Source organism: Magallana gigas, chromosome 7, assembly GCF_963853765.1.
Source record: "Magallana gigas chromosome 7, xbMagGiga1.1, whole genome shotgun sequence".
NCBI lineage: Eukaryota > Metazoa > Mollusca > Bivalvia > Ostreida > Ostreidae > Magallana > Magallana gigas.
In genome coordinates this window covers 5,995,791-6,021,510 of record NC_088859.1, presented here as the reverse complement: position 1 = coordinate 6,021,510, position 25,720 = coordinate 5,995,791, and the positions used below count along the sequence as shown (strand labels likewise).

At 33.7% G+C, this 25,720-nt stretch overlaps 2 protein-coding genes and 1 non-coding gene across 5 annotated transcripts in view; 2 read left to right on the top strand and 1 right to left on the bottom strand.

The window, feature by feature from the left end:
- Positions 1–15,867, bottom strand: part of LOC105335076 (uncharacterized) — a 147,051-nt gene extending 131,184 nt beyond the window's left edge. The window contains exon 1 of the mRNA XM_066065197.1: positions 15,863–15,867. The gene's annotated coding sequence lies outside the window, so the exon portion shown is untranslated. The remainder of the gene's footprint in view (positions 1–15,862) is intronic.
- Positions 615–5,556, top strand: LOC105335091 (uncharacterized). 2 transcript variants are annotated; one of them, XR_010707402.1, is made up of 3 exons: positions 615–3,729; positions 3,980–4,073; positions 4,790–5,556. It is a non-coding gene; the product is annotated as an uncharacterized protein (transcript). The 2 variants fall into 2 exon arrangements; XR_010707401.1 differs by lacking the exon at positions 615–3,729 and having other exon boundaries at positions 3,756–4,073.
- Positions 8,801–24,347, top strand: LOC105335090 (uncharacterized). 2 transcript variants are annotated; one of them, XM_011438778.4, is made up of 18 exons: positions 8,801–9,286; positions 10,076–10,211; positions 10,734–10,914; positions 11,860–12,012; positions 12,387–12,471; positions 13,031–13,155; positions 13,275–13,333; positions 13,592–13,664; positions 14,051–14,135; positions 14,311–14,386; positions 14,666–14,737; positions 16,471–16,497; positions 17,057–17,200; positions 19,553–19,722; positions 20,825–20,975; positions 22,986–23,059; positions 23,622–23,729; positions 23,967–24,347. In XM_011438778.4, exons 1-18 carry the CDS (start codon positions 9,014–9,016, stop codon positions 24,084–24,086), a joined length of 2,112 nt encoding a protein of 703 aa, XP_011437080.3. In that variant the 5' UTR covers positions 8,801–9,013; the 3' UTR covers positions 24,087–24,347. The 2 variants fall into 2 exon arrangements, with proteins under 2 accessions (XP_011437080.3, XP_011437081.3); XM_011438779.4 differs by lacking the exon at positions 16,471–16,497 and having other exon boundaries at positions 8,806–9,286.
- The last annotated feature ends 1,373 nt before the right edge of the window (positions 24,348–25,720 follow it).

Genomic DNA, 25,720 nt, shown 5'->3' with positions numbered 1-25,720 from the left:
ACATTATTGTTTTTCGTTAAAGATAAAAAATTTCCGTACGATTTCAAAACTTCCTCAACAATTCTTTAAGTAAGTTTATCTTTAGTAATTTCTTATCACCATGTTGTAAATTTTGAATTAAACGGTAGGCAGTAAATACAAAATTTACACCTTGACAACAGTTGTAATGGTGTAAATTTTGAAATATTCGGATTATAATATTCAAATATTTCATTTTCTTCTGATTTTTCTTTTAATTCTATTGTTTTAATTTCTCCATGAAGAATAAGACTTGGATCATTTGTCTTTTATTGCCTACGCCACAATTCGCTGTAATATGATGCGGGTTTTCATACTTAAAAAGTCTTTTTATTTTAATTTACTAAAACGGTTTTAAAAAAATAATAATTTGTACCGATAGTTTGATTATTTTTCTTTGAAATACAGATACCCTTTACTCATTTCATGCGATTTCTCAATGAACCAATTATATTGTATAGCTACGGTAGAAATCCAAATACATTCAAGAGGCTGTATCGATGGTCAACAAACTAGCCAAAAGATCTTTTTAAAATTCTAAGATACGAATCGTTCAGCCATTTTTTAATATTAAAAGTAAAGAAAAAAAAACCCAACAATTACATGTACCTGTCAACATCTTGGTGATTGAGATGTGTGACGATCCCGTCATCAGGTGGATCCTTTTCTCTCGGTTGTTTTGGCGCTGTCCACGACAACCTCCAGAGGTGCACCGACTGGGGTGATCAGCTCCCAGCCCGGGACCATCCTGCTATCCGCTTGTGTTCTGATTTTACATGCACAGCTGTCTCTCACTGTTTCCTCCCACTGCACCTCTCTTCTTCCCCACAACCACAGCGATGCCATTTCTGCTTCTCTGCTTAGTCGCCGTTTGAGCTGTCTTCCCTCCAACCCAATAACCCCCGAATATGACTCTCAGGGCTCGCCACAAGAATTGTCAAACAAAGCCCCGCACGCCAACCTCTACTGGAAAACACCATAGCCTCCACCCACTCTCCTGAAAATCTGCCACAAGCACCTGGTATTTCCACATTTAATTCCGCTCATGTGCATCTTCCAATCTCTCACCCCAAGGAACTGTCTGCTGCACTATAATGACAGGCCTACTTGACGGAGACCAGATCACTACGTCAGGTCACTTGTTGGTGGATGCTGCCTCCGTTGGGAATTGCATTCTGGTCTTCAGGTCAGCTCGCATTTGCTAATCTCCTGCCGTGCCAAGAAGTCCTCTGCCCTCCCCAGTGCTGCCTATCGTCTCCCTCTCTCCTGCTCTAACAAAGTTGATGAACTTGAGCCGCTTGTCCTTTGGTGGTGGTCTCTTTCTGGCTTTTTCCAGAGAGCCTGCAAGTACCCAAAGTATCTGGTCATTCCGCCATGTATACCCGCCTTCATATTTTACCATTTAAAGCAATATGAGCTGCAGTTTTTATGTTGATTTTTTTTTACGAAAATGTTATTGTCTACTAAAATGACAAAAAATATCATGGTTTTTGAATTTCTGTTAGCCATATTTTTGTGTAAAAGGTCGTTAAGAAGCCTTACTTGGAGCAAAAATCAATTTATACATAATTGATAATTTTCAAAATAGACCATTACTGCATATAGCATTATTCCTCGCATAATCATGAAATAATAAACCTCTATCTGCTCGAAATTGAACCACCTGAGCCCTTCATCTTTGTACAGTAAAACATCACATAACAAATAGGTATGTTGCACTCTGCCACTTTTGTGACTTTATTGTTTAACCAAATTTGGTTTGAAATAATCAGGAAAATGACAAGAGATGATTATATAACAATAATTAATAAGTTTATAAATTTAATCATAAAATTATGAATATTTCATTCTTTATGCCATAATATTTTAGAACTAAAATAATCCATAACTCCCATTACTGATGTAATCAATGATGTGATTGATTAGATAATTTATGCAAAACATAATCCTTGTGGTCTGAAAGCGCCATGTACTTGATTAATTCTAATTAAATCAAGTTCAGACCTCAAAATGACAAAAAATATCATGGTTTTTGAATTTCTGTTAGCCATGTTTTTCTGTAAAAGGTCGTTCAGAAGCCTTAATTGGAGCAAAATTTCATTTTTGTTGTCCTGTACAAAAATTGATCGGCTATATATTCCTTAGAAGAGAAATCTTTCTTCCTAAAAAAAAAATAATGAATTTTCAAATTTTACCTATCATAAAACTTTAAGTTACACGTAGACTTTATCATACTAGCAGGATTTTGCAGCAAAGTAAAATTCTAGAAAAAAAATACAGCTCATATTGCTTTAAATTTGGGTGTTTTATTATATTTTGATAAGAGGCTCTTCTTTTAAAGGGAATCAATACAGCCTTTAAAAAGGCCCAACCGTCGAACCCTCTTAATTTCTATACTGTTAAAACTAATGTTGAAACACTCTTTTCACAAAGGAAATGTTTAAATTTAATGAACTATTTTCTCAATGAATTTTCAAAAATCTTACATTTGTTTTTTTTCATACGCAAAACTAGTTTGACAATTCAAATAATATACAATGTACTTATTTCTTCATGATTCTTTGATTCTCGGAATAGAATAATAGGACATAAAGTGGGAGCACTAACAAAAAAATAAAAATAGGAAAAATAGTAAATGTGCGCTCAAATCGGATCGCAATTATGTTCCTGGATATTTCGGTGCCTCTGACTGTGGCAGTGTTCAAAAACAACTTTGTACAGACACGGAGACCCATATTTGCTAGTCCGAACAAAAACTTGGCAAGCAAAGACGGATACCTATTTCACACGCCACCTTGGGTATAAGAACCATTTTAACAAGAGCTTGGACTTTGGGTAGTTGTGTCTAACAGCGATGTGACGTAGGCATGTCTATTTCATTGCTGGCCAGTCATGGCTCTTGAAATCAACAGGACTTGTCTGGCCTTTAAGCAAAGACTACGCAATCGGTGCATATTTCGCTTGAAACCAGCGTCATTTTAATTTGTTTTGACGCAAGAAATAGATATTTACATCCTACTGAAAGTCCAAGGCCTTGTTAAAATGGTTCTAGTTAGCCCGCTGCTCTTAAATTTAAATGATTCTGGGAAATTATTTCAACGGTGACAATCTACCCAGTATCATTCCCACTAAACAGACAAACCAGTCTTGGATTTTTCTCCATGGAATCTTCTTATATTTGGAAGGTCAATTTTGACGCAACGACTTTCCGAAAAGACACTAGTTTTTAAGCGGTATATGGAACAAAAACTCGCAAAACATTGCCAAGCACTTGAGATTATTCAAAAAGTATTTAGAATGCAATCGAAAATGGTGGCGTGGGCGGTCAGTCATTGTCACACTCTGTCCAAACGTGAAAATTACGTCACCAGTCTCCAGAAGTACGTTGCCGTTGATATTTTCGGGAAATGTGGACATTTTTATTGCGTTTGATTATACCACAGAAAAGTTGTTCAATTTCCTTTTTCACGACCTGGCAATGATTCCGGTAATCAATGGTCCCCCAAACCCTCATCACTGCATTATCCTAGCGGAACTTGCATTAACGCTCTTTATTTTTTGTCCCCAGTCATTGATAAATGGCTAAATCGTTGTCTTCTGTCTGAATAAACCTAAATACGAATTCGGGAAACGCATACATTAGAAATGAGAATCAGCGAGTTAAGGATGGCGAGTGAACTATATAGCGACATCTTCCAGATATAGATACATGTAATTATATGTTTCCTGTAATTACTGTAAATTTGGTTAGTTCAGGGTTTCCAGACCCTGACATCGAGTAAAAGCTGCTGTTGTTTAAAAAATGGTGCATTTCTTTTTTGCCGTGCTATAAAAGTGTCACTAGTTGTATTTTACGTAATGTTCTGAAGTGGAGTACAAGTATTCGTCGGCAGAACAAATGAGTGCTTGTTCAAATACATCCCTTTCGTTGAAACTGCAATTAACAACAATCTAATTCCAGCCATTGGCGATTTAAGCTGCTATGCAACAGCCTGCTTTATCCAGTTTCGTGCTCTCAATTTGGCGAAGTATGTATTTACGTGATATACAAGTATGTAAGTATTTAAATTCATAAATCCAATTTAAAAAGTATTATTTTATATACATGTATGTAAGAAACGTTCGAGAACTAATTTGCTTGTGATGAAATTTATAAAGTTTCTTCTTAATATCTGGATATCTATTTTATTTAGAACCATTTTAACAGGAGCTTGGACTTTTGCTAGTTGGGTGAAACAGCAATTTGACATAGGCCTGTCTATTTTATTGCTGGCCACTCTGCCATGGCTCTTTGAAATCAACACGATTCGCCTGGCTTTTGACCTAAAACTACCCAATCTGTGTATATTTCACATGAAACCAGCATCATTTTAAATTTGTTTTGACGCAAGAAAAAGATAGTTACATATTAATGAATGTCCAAGGTCTTGTTAAAATAGTTCTACGTGTCTATTCAGCAGTAATCAGAGATTGATTTTGACAGAACTTTTCTATATACTCACAAAGTAACACAGATACATAATTCGAATTTTATTTATTCCATGCGGTTGTGAAGCATCCCACCCCACTGTACATTGAACGAATTGTTGGATAGAATTCCTCAGCCTTTTGATTCTTTTCAGATAGAACTCATGTTGAAACATTTTTAACTCAAATGTATTATTTCCAACCACTATTTTTCTCAATGAAACATTTTTTTTTTCATAATCTAAAACTCGCGTGTGACGTTTAATTTAATTACAATATCTTCATAAATGTCTTATTATTCCAGGAATAGGATAATAAAAGTCTCAATTTAAAGCATAAGGCGTTCCAATGCCAAAAAAATAGACACAGAAAATGGTAAATCTGCGCTCATATCGGACTACGGTGATGTTCCTGGGTATTTTAGTGCTTCTTACTGTGACAGTGTTCAGAAACAACTGCAAACAGTTACACAAAAACTTATATTCACGAATTAATGGTCCGATTCCAACAAAAACCCTGGCAAGCAAAGATGACGGATACCGGCACCTAATTCACACAGGTCACGATCCGCATGTCCAGATCTTGTTTAACAACATGCCATCTTGGATGTCGATTAACCCGCTGACATTGAATTCATCATCTTGTTCTCTCCATCTTAAAAGTCCATGCATTATAAGAACCGGAAAAAGAAATTTCGAAGAATTTCGAGGAGTCATTTTTTACGGTGACAATCTACCCAGTACTATTCCCGTAAAACAGACAAACCAGTCTTGGATTTTTTTCTCTATTGAATCTCCTTATTTGTATCGAATTCAATCAAAATGGAAGGACAAATTTGACGCAACGATGACTTTCCGAAAAGACTCTAGTTTTCCTGTGGTGTATGGAACAATAACTCGCAGAACATCGCCAAGAACTCGAGATTATACAAAAATATTCAGAATGAAAACAAAAATGGTGGCGTGGGCGGTCAGTCATTGTCACACTCCGTCCAAACGTGAAAATTACGTCACCAGTCTCCAGAAGTACGTTACCGTTGATATTTTCGGGAAATGTGGTCATTTGTCTTGCGGTGTGCGTTCAGCTGGAGTTACAGATTGCCATTTCAAATTCGCCAAAGATTACAAATTCTACTTGGCTTTCGAGAACTCCATTTGCAAGGATTATACCACAGAAAAGTTGTTCAATTTCTTCTTTCACGACCTGGCAATGATTCCGGTAATCAATGGTCCCCCAAACGCGCATGAATACATTCCTAGAGGAACATATATCAACGCTCTAGATTTTTCGTCCCCGGTTGAACTTGCACGTGAGCTTCACAGGATAGGATCAAACGAAACCCTTTATGTGCAATATCTGAGAGAGAAGGATAAATATGGCGCCAAACATTTCAGTTGGAAGGAGGCTTTATGTCCTCTTTGTCAAACCCTTCAAACCAATCCTCCTTTAAATAACACCATACCAGACATTGATAAATGGCTAAAACGTTGTCGTTCTTTCTGAATTGATACAGCTATTTTGATAATAGCTATAGAAGTTACGAATTTCCCTTATTTTTCATTATGATATTTGATGATGCATACCAAGACATTAATTAACGAATTTCCGCTTTCTGCCACAGTTTTCGGAGGGATTTATGTGGAACGATTCACCATTTTGCTATTATGTAGGAACAATTGCCGATTGATTTAAGTTGGTATCTGAAATGCTAGTTATGTCATTCATCTGAAAGCCACTTGGATGTAAAGATGGGGACCTAAAATATTCATTTATCTTATTTGTGACCAATGTCGCATGCCATTTTTTGGAAATATAGGGCCCCGAACAGAAATGATAATTTTCCTGTAATTATTGCTAAAAATTGGCATGGAAATTTATTAAGTCAAACAAATATTTAAAGTTTGAACTATTATTTAACTATGATTTCAATACAGTATGAAGTTAAACATATGTAGTGACTATAAAAGTAATATGTAAGTCAAAGTTTAATTATAACGCAGATAAAAAAAATATTAGTAGTGCCATCTTTCCAAAACTTTGCATACAAGTAGACCTACACTTGATGTCTCGGGTATAACTAAAAATAGAAGGAGTCACATCTAAAAAAAAATTGAGATATGGCAAGAAATAAGCTATTTTAGGCAAAAATTGGAGGGTTTTTTTCTTGACATCTGTGAAATATAAGCTGTTCAAATATGTTTTTCAGAACAACTTGAATATATCGTAATACACAAACTATAAGGAAGTTTGGTCTGCGCTAAAAATTAAGAACCTAAAGTAACAGTACTCTAAAACTATTGAGTTATTAAAATTGTTCATTTTCTTCTTGAAAACCTTCCGTCACAGAATAAAGTACCTTACTTAACTCTGTAGATATGTCATTTTCTTTAAACAATTTTATTAATTATGGTTTAGTTGGCCATGTAAAATATAAATATACAAATGGAATTGATATATGATGCAGAATATTTAGACTAGAGATGACATAAAATAGTTACTCAAAAAGAGAGGAAGGAACCTCTTAAGTTTTTTGAGTGTTTTATTTACGAAAGACGAATAGGGCCAAATAAAAAGAGATATTTTTATCTCGTAACAACGAGATCTTTTCTCGTAATCTCGTAATTTTTTCTTTCCCAAAATTGTGACATAATCTTTAAGTCATGAATTCGAATCCCATGCACTGGAGATTATATAATTTTTATAATTCAAAATAATTCTTAATCATATTTTAGTCAAATATTACAAAATTTGAAAACTCTTAACCGGTGAAAGTATTTTGGTTACAATGTACTTTTATCCACAATAATATCGTCCCATGCCACCCTAATTTAATGGTACGTATATATTCAATTTAACGCATGTATTTTAAAATTTTCAAACAGCCTTAAAAAGAAAGGTGCATGTACTTAATAAAAAAAAATTGATGATGGAAAACAATGGAGAAACACGTTTAATGGTATTATTTATATCATTTATTCTAGCTGTGTGACAATAACACTTGTAGATTTTCTTCCTTTGATTACGTGAATTAAAAAAATGCTGAATACCTATTTACCTACATTGTGTTCATTTATTGTAAAACAAAGCTATGGCAACTTTCATTTAAATTGCATATAATGCATAGGCACGCAGCAAGATGCTATGACATTGTTTTATAGAGGGAGTTCATCAGGGTCGCCTCCACAAACACTTGTTTCCGTTACAAAAAAATCACCCTATATAGTTCATGTTATTTGTTATAGCTCTATGAGAAGAAAAATTGGGAATTGGGACATATGGCACTGCAATTCTCTCACCAGAGGTCGTGCTACACAGGCTTTGAAGCTTGTGTATAGCACGACCTCTGGTGAGAGAATGATCGCATTGCAAGTTAAATGATTCTTAAAAAAATGTTCATAAATGAATTGTTCTTACAGATAAATATACGGCTAATAAAAGTGAGTTGGCTAATAATTTTATTCTCTTCTCTTCAAACAGTCTTTAAACGATTTTATGAGACGTCAGCTTTTTTTTTAGGGAATTTCTCCATTTTATTATTTTTTTGGCCTTTTTGGATTCTATGGAGAAGTAGTAAGACGATGTATGCGCTGAGCTACACATATCGTTATACATAAGTCATAAAAACTCCATGTTGAGAGGTCTCCCTCCTCACCCATTCCTCGCCTCAAAGTTTATGACATTTCTTTTCAAGAACACTAGCTGATATTTAGTGATTACTAGTATCCGTTGTCTGTTCTTAAGTGCATTTTTGTTCACACTTTTGACACCTGGAAACCCTGAACCAATTTTAACCATATTTGGCACAGATCATCCTTGGTAAAATTGTTAACCCGCAGTTCTACAACCAATTGGAGTACAGAGATGGTGAAATAATTTTACATATTAACAGATAGGGGAAAACCTTAAAAAAAATCATCTTCCAAATAATTACAGCACAGTAAATAGTCTCCAGCCCAAGATATAGTGATCAGCTGCTCGATCCAGGCCAATATAAATTTTTTTTTTCATCAGAATAAATCGGAAAATGCGGAAAAAAGTTGTTGAATCGTTTAATATATGGGACTGTGTTTTTTTTGGTTTTTTTTTTTTACAAATATGTAAAATGTATAATGTATAAGTGAATATGTAATCTCACAAATTTAGGACATTGAAAGAAAAAATTAAATGCATTTTATTTCATGAAACCCAAAATTATTGCAAATAGAACTATCCAGTAAGAAATCTTTATGAAGGTCTGCATTTAGATTACTATCACTATTCCTTAAAAAAATTAATTTACAATAGATATAATATTTTCCATGCGATTTCCATGATTAAAAACTTTACCACAATTTTTATACTAAAGTTTTAAGACCTAAGGATAAAAATAACAAACTGTTATGCATAGTTTTGAAAGGCATAAAGTGCAGAGATCCCAGCGAATGGAGAATGAAAATAACCCGGAAAATGTACCGGTAGATCGATCCGATTTCGTTTTAACATTTATACACACCCTAGCAATTTACTGCGGAGCTGCATTGTTGACACAATGGCGAGCGCTGAGGAGAAAAACGCAGGCCTCGACTCGTCGGACTTGAGTTTAATTAAAAGCATCATGACAGATTCAAATTCTGCACATGAAAGTGTAGAAAAGAGTTGCTCAATGCCGGGTGCACAGCTGTCAGACAAACAGACATTCAAGAACAGGGAAGGACATGTCGTTCACGGGTTCCCGGTGCTGGTAGATTTTAGGAGACTAGTGCAGCTTGCACCCAGCCTCGCAGCTCTTGCATGCGATGGAACCAATGCCATGATACCAGGAGTAAGCTACTATTGTCTTGTATTGTTATTCTGATTTGTCATCAGCGCATGGGGACACTTAAGATCTTAATTCTCTCCTGTCGTCTTGTCAATGTCAACAATTTGTTTATTTTGGCACATTGATTTTGAGTAAATATTGTGGCACGCGTTTCTTTAACTTCTTGTGAGACCACTTATGGTCATTTAAAGTGTATGGTAATCCGAATAAAGGGTTTACATATTTTTGTAGATAAAGGCACCTTCTGTCATGTAGCAGTCTTTTTTCTCCCTTAATTGTAATCTATAAAGACTTGCATATATAAAATGTTTATACATCACATTTTGTTCATTTTTTTGCCTCCCCCTCTAACTTGTCTAACTTGTTAAGTTTAAGAATGCATGCAGTTCAAAATGAAAAGGTATCCTGATAAATTGCATTGCGAATGCCGAATGGCTCAGATATAAAAAGTGCCTGGTTAATAGTGTTGAAAAATTGTGCGAGATGCACTAAGAACATCTAAAATATAAAAGATGTATATTTTCCCATTCATTGAAAATAAAACTTGCTTTATTTGTTCTTGTCACCTGGTAAAAAGAGATAATAAATGTATATTGGCAAAATATAAAGAATTCTCGTATTTTTTCCATTACATGCTTAGTGATTCTAATCATAATGGTAAATCAGTGACAGGCATGTATATTTATTTTAGACTCTAAAGACTGACAGTAAAGAGGACCTGAGACAGCGTGTAGTATGATTAACATATATTGTACCTGTAGTAAATAATTCGTCTTTTCTTCTGTTTGATAGATTAGTAACAGAGACCTGTTGCATGCTGTGGTGGGACTATATGATGTATCTCTATCAGACATGACTCCAGATGTTCTCTACTCCTCAGTCTGTGATAAATGGGCAAGGACCATTGTACTGGTCAGAGATGTTCAAGGTGGGGCTTTTACACATATGTTTTCTCTAATACTAATACAGTGAAGAAATAAAGATACAAAATACTATTTGAATACATAATTAAGTTATTTACATTATTTACAACATTTTCTTTGGAATTGTCCTGCATGGATTTTTAAAATTTTCTTCTTTCAAATAATTTAAAACAGTAAAAGTTGATATTCGTTAAAAATTGAAATACTTTTAATTCCCCCAAAAAGAAATGTTATGGTCAAGCGAGACTTTAAGTGATGAATATCTGATCACAAATAATTGATTTATGTCACCGTGATAAAATTAACTCACATTCAAAAATCTGTTTTATGCTGTCAATGAGTTGTGAACTTTTTTTTATATTTAAAGTTTACATTACTTTGTCATTTTTGGTCTTCGATCACATAATAGTTTTTGTACCAGATGCACATGAAAGGTCCGAGATATGTGTATATACATGTACTTCTAAATAAATATAAATCTTGTGTCTGACACTAAATGAGAACAAATGAAATTTCAAATACTCTAGAAACTGTGGAAGATTTAACTAAAAGAAAGGCAACAAGGAGAAACTTAGCCAAAAAGGTCGATGATGAAGATCAAGCAAAAGAAGAGGGTGAAGAAGACAAGTATGAGGAGGAGGAAGCTAGTCCCAGCAAGTTTGCTACAGTGTACAGTGATACAGAGTCGGAGGAGGAGGAGGAAGAAGAGTGAGTTTTATTGTATGGATGATGGGGACATAAAACTTGTCTTTAATGAAACCCCAACAGTCAATTTCATAATAATTATGTAGATTAAACAAAAAATTCTCTTTATATTGATAAAGGGTACATGTATACATAAACCTTTCATTGTATGGATCGATTTAGGGGACTATAGATTTTTGGTAGGAAAAGAATTCTTTTTATTGATATAGGGTATACATAAACCTTTAATGTACAACAACCCAGCTGTCCGATTCATAATTAATAAATAGATGAAGAAGAAAAAGAATTCTTTTTATGTCTGTAAGATATGTAACTTCTGTTTTATATGTAATGCAATGAGTGTATGACAAAGAAGAAGAGTAAGTTATAATCTAATGAAGCGAAGTAAATATAGATCTGTCTAATGTGACATTATACCAGCAATCCAAGAAGGTGTATGTAATTTTATTATTTTGCCTAATTTGATGAATGGCTAATCTGTCCTTATTTTATTGTGCATAAGAGGAAATCAAATTACCGGTAGTTTTCGAATTCTCTATTAGCATAATACAGGGGGTAAACCCATTTTATATGGCTCTGTTCTACTGCGTAGAACAGGAGGATTTGTTCTTGTATATACAGACAGTGGCAAAAGTTTACCTTTATTACCAATGAAATAATATTGCTCTTTGCGATCCAATTTATGTGTCTGTACTCTGACTCTTTATTGATACCTCTGTCCCAACTCAATCATTTTGCTAGACTATTAATTAATGCTGGTATAGATGCAAGTGATAATATTAATTATATTGAAAAAATAAAATGAATATTCAGCTTGGGAAAACTCCTTGAACACCTAAATCTGAGAAGTACCCGGGTAGTCAAATAGGTTATTATTATGTAATGTACATTTTATCTGTTTTCATTTGATAAACAGTGTTTTTTATGAATATTTCTTCTAATGTAAAGCGATGAAGAAGATTTCTCTAAAGGAATCAACAGCTTTATAAAGAAGGCAGCCGAGCGACGCACACAACAGAAAGTGACGGAAACGGTATCTCAGGACATGGTGGGAATTGAGAATAGAATCATTGGTGCAATCACTTTTGAGAAGAAATACATGTAGGTGTCGGAATATATAGTAAAACACGCTTATAGCGAATACACTTATGATGAATTGACGCTTTTAGTGAAGTGATTTTCAATCCTTATAGGTTTCAAACTTATTGTGAATCTAATGGTTATACGAATTACGTTTATAGCGAAGCAAAATTGCCCTTCCCTGTCACTTCGTTGTAAGCGTGTTTATAAAAGTCTCCTTACTTGATTTATTATGTTAAAGTTAAGTGAAATTTATTGAAAAATTACAACCATTAACGTTAATATTGCAACATTTGTGTTTTATTTCACCAGGGTAGGAGAATTTCTGATAATTTACCCAGGTTTGAAAAATAAAATATATGCTCTTCAGAACCGAGTCCTGTTTTTACTTTCAGACAAAAGGACAGAGTGATTCATCTTACTTTGCTCTCTGTGAGGAAAAGGTACAGGAAGTTTGGAATTGGAAAATACTTATTGCAGGTGTGTATCATTATCAAAATAAGATCATTCAGTACCTCCACATATTAAGAGGAAAATGCCTTACATGGCAGGAGAGAGAGAGAGAGAGAGAGAGAGAGAGAGAGAGAGAGAGAGAGAGAGAGAGAGAGATTGTTTTATAATTGGCTGACAGAAGGCAGTTGGTTTTATGATGTGAAAGCTTCAAGTGGCTGTTCGTTTCTGCAAAGCTATTATGAACAAGTTTTGTTCAATCTGACACTTTGCCTATGAAACACTTCAAAGCTTTGCACATTTGCTGAATCGAAAGAGAGAGACAGACAGAGGGAGAGGGAGAAAGAGAGTCTGGTTGAATAATACCTGTCACAAACGTTTTATAAAAAACGTTTTATAAAAAAAAAAAATTAGTGATCGATCTTATATCTTGATTTTTGTGAGTCCATTTTCTTTTATTTAAAACAATTTTCTGTTCTGAAAATCAAATGGCCTGCAACTGTATTTTTATTCAATGCGTCAGTTTTTTTCTTGTTGTCATAATGATCAAGTTGTGATAAAACTGAAGAAATTGGAAATGCTATTTCAGCAAATTTTGGAACCCGAGGTGGTGGGACATTATGATGCAATAGTTGTTCATGCAGACAATGGTGCTGTCGACTTTTTCCAGAAGTTTGGTTTCTCTGATGACATTGTTCTCAACAGTCGGTGGAGGTAAATAGATTAAAATATTGTGACTATACCAACAGGAAAAACTGTTTGCTCTTCAGAAGCTCAGTTCTAGGTGTCGACAACTGTGTTTTAAAGAGAGAAACCTTTTCCTATCATTTCAGTGAACTAGCAGAACAGTTCACAAACTGTACATTGATGGCATACCTTCCAGCATTTTCTGGTGAGTGTAAGAGCACACTTTTAGAATAATGAAATAACATACTATTACTTCTGTCAATGTTTTACAAATTATCTTTAACAGAGGAACCATTATTGTACTACACATGCTTGGCCTAATATGGACAAGTTTTCTTGTCATAATTCTTATGGATTATTTGATTTAATAATTTAATGAAGGAAGACTGTGTACAAGAAACAATTGATTATCAGGAGTACCGGTAACTTCCAAGTATTTTTGATTTTTTGTTTTTGATTTTAGGTCACACATTACTGTCTACCTTAAAAATCCCAGGTTTAGAAGTGTTTGAGTTAGAACAACAGTTCAATAAGTGGTGAGTATGGTGTATGTAAAGAACATCTCTGTCACAGGTCCGAATGATTCTACCACATCATATTCTATCCTACATGCATGTTTCTTGCCAAATTATAGAACACACAGGATAAAGTTTTAATAGAGTAGTATGTTTTTCCTCCGTGGTAATAATCATGATCACTTTCTGTGGAAACAAAGTGTGGAGTTAGTTACCTCCATTAACTCAGCAGTCATCCACATAATGGTATATGTATAATATTACTTGTGAATTTTAAGAATAAATGTATAAAGAAAACCTTTGAGTCTTCATTCTTTTCTTTGTAAGTTTGTTTGAGTCTAGTAACCATAATAAGTACTGTATACAAATAATTCAACAATTAAAAATGTTTTTCACTTATACTTCAGGAAAGAGAAGACCACAGAGGTTTACCAGCAGCAGGTGTCCATAGTGATGAGAATGAAGCATGAAATCATCGAGCTCAAAAGCATGGTCAGTTATTCATCTTTTCACTGTAATATTCATTTTCTGACAATTTGTAAGAGGCATGAACATATAAATATAACAAATTACACAAAAGTAATTACTATGGTTATCTAAGTTTCATTTGATAATTCAACTTTACCGGTACAGGTATGAATAGCTTTTTTCAAAATTTAATTTCAAGAATGAGAAACAGAACGAGTTGATAGATACATTGATTTTGGAAAATGAGAGACTGAAAAAAGAAAAGCTGATGATTGGTAAGTACTTGGTACAGATGAAATCTTGATATGGTTGTGTGACCCATCTCCCTCATATAACAATCTTATGTAAGCATCATAAACAAGTCTGCTTAATATATAGGTAAACTTTAACTGAACTTATAACATTAGGGCCCAAAAATGCTTTGATTTGAACTAGATGAAGATTGCACTACATCTAAATGTGCAATTTTTTGCGTACTTGAAGTATTCTGTTCAATTGTTGTTTCTTTTGATATACCTGGTATATTTGAAAAAACAAATTCAAATATTTTACAGAGAAAGAATACCTTGACCATCGTTTGACAACAGCCAGAACTGTGGCCTATGGAAGTGATAAAGTCAATGATAGTAAGTTGATATTTTATGCATTAATATTTACTGTATTATGGTCCAGTGAAACTGAGTAGAGTTATAGGTGGGTATATAAAACTTGATTATTAAGGTAGATTCAAAAGATGTTTGAGCTGAGTGGGTGTTAACAGAAGTTGGTGTGGAATAAGTGATAAAGTTATAGATATCAACATTAATTTGCATATATATTGACATATCATGTCAGGTTTTATTGTTGAAAAGATGTCTCAACAGGATTCATGCATGAAGATAAATATCAAGATCACTGATCAGTCGTTCTTGTGTTTTGATCTGATTTTTTTACAAAAATTCAAACTCGGCCCATAGCATATTGAAAAGTTCAAACTTTATACAAAGGTCATTTATTTGCTGGTCAGGGTTACAAGACGGGGTGAATATGTTTGACTTTCTTTATTTTTAAAGATGGGGTAAGATATACATAAAATGATTCAGGTTCATTGTCAATATATATGGCCTTGAGAAATGTCATGATCTTGAACTTTGTTTTTTATTGTTGTACACTACCAATATGGAGTCATTACAAAAGTTCAGTGCTCTGGGTTTTATGTTCTCTTTAATTGATACAAAACAACAGGATTGCAGAATAAAGTACTTGGGTAAAAAAGACCTTGTTATATTTTGGTTTCACTTCAATTTATTTAAGTTTATTGATCACATGGTCATTAGTGCATACCTGAAGTAAATCAATCTAATTAGGATTTCTACGATGATCAACATAGTTCTTGTCCTTGTATGTTTTGGTCTGATGTTATCGATAAGTTACAATACCGTTTTAATTTTGTTTTTGAGACTGTAAAACATTGCATTTTATCTTCGAAATGTCATCTTTAAAATAATGCATTGATGAACTTTTCCAGTTTATGTTGTAGTTCATAAAAATATTAAAAACTTTGTGATATATAACAAACAATTTGAAATTAATGGTATATACAGCATCTTTTAGTCCCACAAGCTATATATATCCCTGTTCCAAATGTCACTCGATCTGTTAAGACAATATTTAACACTTCCTGCATTTGACCGTTTTCATTTATTAGACATTCAACTGAGTATTTCTGGAGCAATTATTGACAGAATATAAACAGAACTTTCTGTAGAGACATCTAATCAAGGTATTAATGACGTAGAATGTATTTTGAGCACTCGCATATTGAGTTTATACTCGGAAGTGTAATTCTATGATCTTGGAGTGACACAGAGAAAGAAATCTGCTTGAGCCTTGGAGTGTCAATTACAGCAGTTGTGCCATCTACTGTATTGATCAGGTCACCCAATAATTTTTTTCCTACATACCGGGTAATTAAACTACGTTCGTACATGACAGAGCATACATTTTATTGATCTGTGGAGTTTATAATATATAAATACCGGTACTTTCAGCCAGTAACCTAATAATGTGATCTATAGCCCTGTTAGGTACACATCAGTTATACCAGGGAAGTATAGGTTGATTTATTCTTTGAAACATTATTTTTGCAAAAATATCGTTGATGAACAAAAGGTAAGTTTATGAGTTAAAATTTTTAGGCAATCCATGGCATATTGTATTATGTCAGTGAATAAGCTACTCTAGTAATTGCATGTAAGTAAATTTTTTATTATTACTTTCTTTTTTCCAAACTTGGTTTCTCCAATTAAGAGTTTAGTTGCTTTTATTGCTATTTAAGCTGTATAAGTATATAAGAACCATCACGCTTTGACTTCTGTAGTAATTCCCCGCGGATTTTTGCCGACAGGTAAGTCATGTCAATGGAGATGAGCTTACTAATTAAAGCATGACTTCTTTTTATTAAATTCTTTGTTCATTAGGCGCTTTACTACTTTAATAACAAATTTGTACAAGCTTTTTTTTGCCATGATGTATTGGTCTTTTGTATACAGATTTGAGTTTCATGTATAAATTCATATACTGGTACATGTATATATACAATTTATTGGTATGAAATCTTGCTTGTTCCAGCTATATGATTTGACACTTTATTTAGTACATGTATTATCAAGCTCAAGCATGCGAGAGATACTGATCGAGGTTTTATACAGCGATAGTGTGATGCCTAACAAATTTAGTGTGATTAATATCTTTAAGGATAATTACATGTTTATAACCAAACGAAAAGACATTTGCTGATTCTATGCATGCTTTTTGCTAAAAACTAATTTGTTTTTAATTAAGTTATTTAACATTTTGTAGTTGAACTTAGTGTGACATATACTATAAATGTGAAATTATTCTTTGGGAAAACTTGTGATGGCTGCGTGGTTCCTTTGTCAACCTTGTATTTTTTGTCTTTACAGATGATGAAGATGACATTGATACCAGTGATCTAATATCCGGCCTACAACGGGAGGTGGATCTAATGGATCTAGCCATCAAACGAGAGCGTCTCCAGTCACTGGTTGATTCAGACCCCATCACCAAGAGCAAATTCACAACAGTCGGTAAGGCCCATCACTAATCATGTCAATTCATTATATACACGGTCTCCAATATTGGCCTTACTTTCAGGATTTAATGCAAGGAAGACCGATTACTAATTACGGGGTATTCATGTCATAATTAATCCCGCTGATCCTCTAGGCTGATTAGTTACTCTACCTTATATAATATTGATCTCGCGTCACAAATATAATAAATTTTTAGAGGTATTTTTATAAAATGATGCTGGTTTGCTCTATGTGTTCATGAGCTCTAGAGAAAAAAGTTTATCACAAGATTTGTTAAATTAATGTTATGTTTATACAGTTCTAGGTGTTAGAGCCATTTTAACAAAACTATGTGGACTTTTGGTAAGCTGTAACTATCTGCCTCTTGCATCAAAACAAGTTGAAAATGTTGCTGCATAGTCTCAAAAAATGCACAAATTGTTTGGTGAGACAAATCTTGTTGATTTCAAAGAGCCAATACTGAATAGCTGACAATGAAATAGACAGGCCTACATCATAATTGCTGTTTGACACAACTATAGATGCCAAGTCCATGGTTTTTTAGCTCACTTGAGCTGAAAGCTCAGTTGAGCTATTCTGATCACATTTTGTCTGTCGTCCGTCTGTCCGTATACTTTACACATTTTCAACATCTTCTCAAGAACTACTGGGCCAATTTCAACCAAACTTGGCACAAATCATCCTTAGGCAAAGGGGATTCAAAGTTGGGAAAATTAAGGGCCACACCCGTTTTCAAGGGGAGATAATTAGACATTAATGAAAAATTTCGAGATATTTTCAAAAATCTTCTTCTCAAGAACCAGAAAGCCAGGAAAGCTGAAACTTGTGTGGACGCATCCTCAAGTAGTGTAGATTAAAAGTTGTGAAATTAATGACCCCGGGGGTTAGGGTGGGGCCACAAGGGGGGGGGGGGTCGAAATTTTACATAGGAATATATAGAGTAAATCTTTAAAAATCTTCTTCTCAGAAACTAATCAGCCAGTAAAGCTGAAACTTGTGTGGAAGCATCCTCAGGTAGTGTAGATTATAAGTTGTGAAAATCATGACCCCCGGGGGTAGGGTGGGGCCACAATGGGGGGTCGAAGTTTTACAAAGGAATATATGGAGTAAATCTTTAAAAATCTTCTTCTCAGAAACTAATCAGCCAGGAAAGCTGAAACTTGTGTGGAAGCATCCTCAAGTAGTGTAGATTCAAAGTTGTGAAAATCATGACCCCGGGGGTTAGGGTGGGGCCACAAGGGGGGGGGGGGGTCGAAATTTTACAAAGGAATATATAGAGTAAATCTTTAAAAATCTTCTTCTCAGAAACTAATCAGCCAGGAAAGCTGAAACTTGTGTGGAAGCATCCTCAAGTAGTGTAGATTCAAAGTTGTGAAAATCATGACCCCCGGGGGTAGGGTGGGGCCACAATGGGGGGTCGAAGTTTTACATAGGAATATATAGAGTAAATTTTTAAAAATCTTCTTCTCAGAAACTAATCAGCCAGATGATTCTTTATAATTGTTAAGACTTTGGCTCCAGGACAATTCTTCGGCCTCACAAGAAGGTTCAGAGTTTGATGTAGCTTTATATCCAATATATAAACAATTGTTAAGGATCTTTTTGAGAACTGCAATACTCAACAAGTGATATGACTATAAAATCATCCTGTTGGAAAAGGGACTAATGATTATAAACATAAGAATATCCAGGGGGAAAAATGGATTTTATTTATACAGGATCTACATATCTTATTGTACATTGTCCAGATTGTTTGTATTATGACTCCATTAAGCTGACTTTATCATACCTATTGTTCCTCAGGTGAGCGATGTGGCCCATGGGCCTCTTGTGTTAATATTGCTCTAGCTAAAATGAACAAATTTAAAATATGTAGAGGAGCATCAAATGTGGTTTTGAATATGTGCTGTGTGTCTGATTATATCAATTTATAGCATGTTCTGCTTTTGATGTAATTTGTTACAATAATAACTGTAAACCAACTTTTATTTGCAATGTTTTTGTTTTGCAATTTACCAGAGATAATCTGCGGTTTGCAATGACTAACTTTTGTGATCATTAAATTATAGTTTAAAATCTTGAAAATAAAATTTCATTTACTTTTGAGGATTGGTTCGTGGCAGAAAATATTGAATTGTGATGACGAGGCAGCTTTCACAAACCTTGAAAAGATTTCTTGCGCTATAAAATAAAAATTGGTTTACAGTATGTCTGTAGAGTTTAATGGTACATTTTAAGAATAGGGACATATTTTTCTTATTTATATGCATGTTTGCTAAATCTATGTTTTACTATATTCATGCAGTACAAAATTGAAATGTAATTGAATTTGACTGTTCCTAAAAGATGAGAGCCAATACATGTCATTCCCAACAACAAGAAATAAGAAGCAAGGAGAACCATACGACCACATGAAGGATGCCGCATTCTTCTACGATGTAACGGAACAATTCAAGAAAGGAATGAAATTAGACCCACAAATCAAGGGGAGTTATGAAGTCACAACTATTTCTAAGGTTGGTGTGTCAGATTATCTATTTGCAAGTATCTTAGTCTGTGATATCTGAGAGAAAAAAAACTTTTAATATAACTTTTGAGAAAATAAATATATCAAGTTTTGTTAAGTTACTTGCTGTGTGTAATACTTTAACAGGTTTTTCCTGTAAAAGAATACATTATATATATCACTGTCAATTACTCAGATTTCTTAAGATTTTCATAGCATACCTTTTATCAGTTTTATTTCATGTGTATATCCAATTGCCGCTTTGTTTATGACAATTTCTGAATCACTGAAAATAAATTAGCATAAACTGCATTGACAAGCTAATTGAAGTGGTTACGTTTCCTGTGTAAACCAATGTCTAATTATACCTGTCAGACCTAATTAGCCTATTGGTATATTTAACGATTCATGATCTATTGATCTATAATTTTTTGCATCTCAGAAAAAATTATCGGTAATTATTTCACATTGTGGAAATCATGTAAATGGTCTCATTGTCCAAATTTTTCATTATTAAGAATGGAAATTATGAATACAGGTATTTTTTTCCCTCTTACTTCACAGGTTTAAACAACCATGAATTATATTTTCATTAAGACTTTGAAATAGTGAAAACTGATTTGAGGAAAAAAACATAACATGGAAAAAAACTGATATATGGTATATCAATAATGTCAAGGCATTTTTAAAAAACTTTTATGTTGATGATTAAGGGATTAGTAGACAACCGGAAAGCTATTGAACTTTCAATTGACTTTGTTCAAATGACTTAAATTCTTAATGGATGCAGTTTGTTTTGATCATGTTTCATTATAACTTTGTTTCTCAAACAGTGAATAGCGTTGATTTTTAAAATAAGTTTCATTTATTTGTGAAGGTTTCAGGCATTCGAGCTACCTTGATTTTGTGATTAATCAAAGTTGACCCTTAATTGAGGAAAAATTATCTTGCTTTGTTTTCTCTTAAATTGATAGATTTTTACATTCTTCAAAGTTCTAGTTATTTTTTAGGAAAAAATCCACAATTTTTTTACTGGTTTTTATATAATGTAACTAAGTTAATTGTTTTGAATTTTCTAGTAGCAATTAACTGATTTGTGTGTCTTTTGACAGGCGACATTGACCGATTCCTATGTGGAGAAATATAGGGAGCAGATCAAGAGAATGAAGGAACCAACCTTGATTGCCGACCTCTATTTCTGTGGGGGTCTAGAGCACCCCGAGAGACTGAACGACATCATCAAACATGGCTTCAAAGAGCAAGGTCAGATAATGATTTGATCGTTGTGATAGCTTAGACATAGTCCAAAAACAGCATCAAAGAGCAAGGTCAGAAATTTTAATGATGCATCATAAGATTGAGGCAGTGATTATGTCACACGATTACATTATGATTCAGTGTAAATTAGGCGTGTACCTGGGTATTGATTGTTGGTTTCAAGGAAAATATAGTCAAGATTTAAATTGACAATTGAATACACAAGTGTCTTGTTATAATGCATCGATGCTTGAAAGAATTGGAAGTAAAAACCCATCAACTATGAATAAGTGTCTCAGCTAGAGGACAGTTCCTAGAATTTTCAATGTCTGGAGTTGAGGTCTTTGAAGTACTTTACCTGCTGTTATGATTCAAATTGATTGCATTTTATTTTATTTTTTGATTTAAGGTGGTATGGACACCGATCATTATTAATGTGGATAAAAGTACATTATACTCAAAATACTTTCACCATTTTATGATTTTCAAATGTTTACAATATTTGACCAGAATATGTTTTTTAAAAATTTTTTGGAAAGGTAAAATTGATAAAACTCAACACGGGATCGAACTCATGACTCACAGCTGCATAGCTAATACTCTAACCCACTGCGCTACGCTGTTGGATTACAAGTTTTGGAAAGAAAAAGAATTATGAAATTACACATGATTTTTAACCGGGTTTTCCAACGGAAAAATCGGGTTATTAAAATGGTGAAAATGGCGGATGGGTGGGCGGGCGGCTGCCAAAAGGGTACCCTCATTGTATGGATAATTCCTCCTACAGTTTTCAAGATAGGAATTAGTTCTTTTGCAGATCAATTGTACATATATCAGAGGTGTGCATATTGCTAGGATTTTGATTTCCGATAATTTATGAAAAAAATACCAACTTTTGAAATTCGTCATTTTTTGGCAAAATATTGCATATAGGATACCCTCATTGAACGGATAACTCCTCCTACAGTTCTCAAGAAACGAAGTTGATCTTTTGCAGATTAATTGTACATATATCAGAGGTGTGCATATTGCTAGGATTTTGATTTCCGATAATTTATGAAAAAAATACCAACTTTTGAACTTAGTCATTTTTTGGCAAAATATTGCATTTTGGGTACCCTCATTGTACGGATAACTCCTCCTACAGTTTTCAAGATAAGAAGTTGTTCTTTCGCAAATCAATTGTACTTATATTAGAGGTGTGCATATTGCTAGGATTTTGATTTCTGATAATTTATGAAAAAAACCCAGCTTTTGAACTTAGTCATTTTTTGGCAAAATATTGCATATAGGGTACTTCATTTCACTGGATACGAGTTGACATGGATTATGGATACATAAATGAAAACACGGTTTGCTGTCACATTGACAGCTTTTCACTTGTATTGTATAATTAAATGGAAAGTGAATCTTAATATGGAGGTGTCCCATTCCACCTTAAGCAGTTATAACATTCATTTTCTTTGGATGGACTGGGGTACAATAGTATAGATGTTACACAATGTGATGTATAAAATAAAGCAAAGTAAAGCTACATGTGTTTGTAATGTTTCTTTTATTTTGTAAATGCTTTAGGAATCTTACAAAAACTATTTCATTGTAAAGTAACACATAAAACTTTGAATAGAAAGAATACAACTTTCCTCAGAAATGGGTTCGGCAGGAACGGGTATGCTAATTTAGGGGAGTTGTAAGTCTATTGTGTTGAAAGATAAGATTTTCATTGTTAAAATTCAACACTTGCTGAAAGATGAGAAGTGTATTGAAACATTTGTCACTTTGAACAATGCATGTAATCCAAAATGGTGTCTTTGAATGTTTAGAATTACGTGTATATGCATTGTATTTAACAAGCAGTTAAGCTTTGTGACTATTGTCATCAAGTTAAGGGCGGCAATAAAACTGGTATTAAAAACACCAGACATGTATTTAGCACTGCATCCCCCCAGACATTCTTATGTACGTAACACTGACAATCAAGAAGTGGAACTTAAACTATTATTTTTCTCTTTACAGATTTTGTGTTTGGGGAATTTGGACGAGGGTTATATTTTTCCAAGTATCCTTCTAAAGCTGCGCAGTTTTCTGCAGTGAGTGTTGTCTATTGCCCATGTACTTAATGTCATTTACCTGCAAGTGAATACATGTACATTGCACATATGAATTGGTGACCAGACAATGTTTCTTTCTTAATTATAATATAACTTTTCTATGATAATAATTGAAAAAAATTTACATTGAAAGATGAGCATTGGTGATGTAACCTTGAAAACTCTTTTTATTCTTTTGAATGAATTAAAATATTGAAACCTTGAAAATGTGCAGCTTTTTTTTAAGTTTAAAACAAGAAAATTAGGGTTAATTTGTAGGGTATTGCTACTTTAAGGGTTTATTATTCATTCGTAACACATTCGTAATACATTCAACAAAAAATATCTTAAATGTGACCACACCACTTAAGGGATTCTACAATTTTGGAGGGCTTTGTGCACTAGAAATTTGAAATTCACAATGTAATATATGATTTAATTAAGGAAGAAATAGCTCACAATTCTTCAAACAAGACAAATTTTTGCATTCAGTCTTTTTCTCAGATATCACAAAAATATTTTTATGGATGAAATAGATGTATTTGTTAAATTAATTTTTCAGCATGAGAAAATTCTCCTTGTGGAGGTTGGCCTAGGTAACATTGAGACAGTCAGCAAACAGGATAAAACCCGGAAATCCCCCAGTAGTCCGGAGTTTGATTCCATCATTGTAAGTCAGAACCCATTTTGTGGAAAAATTTATTGCTTTCTTTGATTCTTTTGTCAGGCAAAAAGAACTCATAATAAAGTTTTATCATCCAAATAAATAAAGTACCCATATATTGGCAACGCTTTCAAATGTGTAAACAACTCATTTTTGCTAATTTTTTTTTGCTCACATTTCTGACTCCCCTTTGATTTCTTTCACGTACCAGTATTTCTGACTTTTCCCATTGATTTCTTTCAGACACCCGGTCGTCTTCATACTTCACAGGGAGTGGGTGATATGGTCTACAATGAGGAATATATCGTTTATAACATCTCACAGGTCATGCCTCTGTGTCTGATCAGCTATGCTGGAACCTGAGGCCGTCCAAATAACCCCCGCCCCCTCCATCCACATCAGTCAACACCCCGGCCCCCTCTCCCTCCCTCAGAATCATCCAGTAGAGACCAGTTCTTGTGTGTCAATCTGTCCGTGGTCCAGAATATAGATTTCACTCTAGACATTTTATTACAAGTCATTGCATTGTTCTGTGTGATGTCACATATTTATATATAGTTTATACCTGGTACATTTATATATAATTATTTATTTTTGAAAGAGATAAAAAAAAGTGTACCTTGTTATGATTTTGACATGTTTTTATTTTGGTATCCAGAGAACAATTAATTGGAATTTACAGTAACTGTTGTTCAGTTCCTTGCCAAAGGTTTTACTGTGGGAGCTGGACTTGCCATAGGTTAAATTGTACTGTGGATTGTCAGGATTAACAGTTTAATAACCTTATGGCACTTGCATGTATCTAAGTATAGATTGATAAACACAAATATGAGAGAGAGAGAGAGAGAGAGAGAGAATGAATATCAATGATATAAAGAGCAAGGTTTTTTCTGTGTTTGAAAATATTGGTTTTAGTTTGTGGAGCAATAATTTTTTATACCAATAATGTAATTAATAATTTCAAAGCCTGGTGTTAAGATTGTTACTGTAAGCGTGTTATATTCAGCGTGTGCAATATGTGGCGGAAAAATGATTTTTCAGTTCTAGTGGATTTGAATTCAGGTATTTCTAAATGTCTCCATTCTTATTTATATACAAATAATACGTAGCAGTGTACTCAATAGCAGAAGTGGGTTTTCCACCAAAAATGCTTAAAGAAAAACATGGCCAAATATATTACTTATATATTTACCAAATGCGTTTTATCTGTACGCCCTTATGTTTTAAAAAAAGAAATTCTACCTTTGAATATGAAATATTTTAATGTCAAGTGCTAATGATTTATTTATCCCTGCTAGATAGAGTGGTTCTTTACTTCTTGTAGTGGTGTTTCATTGTTAAAAGCCATTGAAGATAGTTGAACAGACTATAACCTTGGGTTTCCTATAAGGTTATAATTATGCAACTTTTATGTTTCTGATGAAGGCATTGTATTAAGTTACATGATTCTTACTTGGTTTTTAAGAATACAATATTCTTAGGTATAATCATAAAAACATAAAAACTCAAGAATTGCTACTTCAGTGCATTAACTCAATATGAATTACATGCCATGTAATGTAATGTAATGCCACATGCATGTATTATGTAAAGCAAAAATTCTATTCTGTTCTGCTTCCTGTGAGCTTGTTCTGTGTATATTCAATACCCAGCTATTTTTTCCAAAATTGTCTATGGATTTATATAGCATAAGCTACCATTCAGGCAAAGTAAACATCAGATATAAAAAAAATCGGAGATGGCTACATTATTGCAGCAAATATCTACATAATCATATATCTACAATGTAGATCATGAAGTCAGGAAATAAAAAAAATGTCAACTTATTCTTGCATGGATCTGGTTTGATGTGTCAAACCTGACTGATATAACAATGATGAATTTAATACATAGAGAATAATACATACCCTTTTCCATATCACAGCTTGTATCAGCCCGAGACTCCAATATCAGCCCAAGGGCCGAAGGCCCGAGGGTTGATATTGGTCGAGGGCTGA

Excerpts from the sequence above, each read along its gene's own strand:
- LOC105335090 (XM_011438778.4), top strand. The coding sequence starts at position 9,014 with ATGGCGAGCGCTGAGGAGAAAAACGCAGGCCTCGACTCGTCGGACTTG. Across the intron at positions 17,201-19,552 it reads GAGCAAATTCACAACAGTCG|ATGAGAGCCAATACATGTCA; the intron begins GTAAGGCCCATC and ends TGTTCCTAAAAG. Across the intron at positions 20,976-22,985 it reads ACATGGCTTCAAAGAGCAAG|ATTTTGTGTTTGGGGAATTT; the intron begins GTCAGATAATGA and ends TTCTCTTTACAG.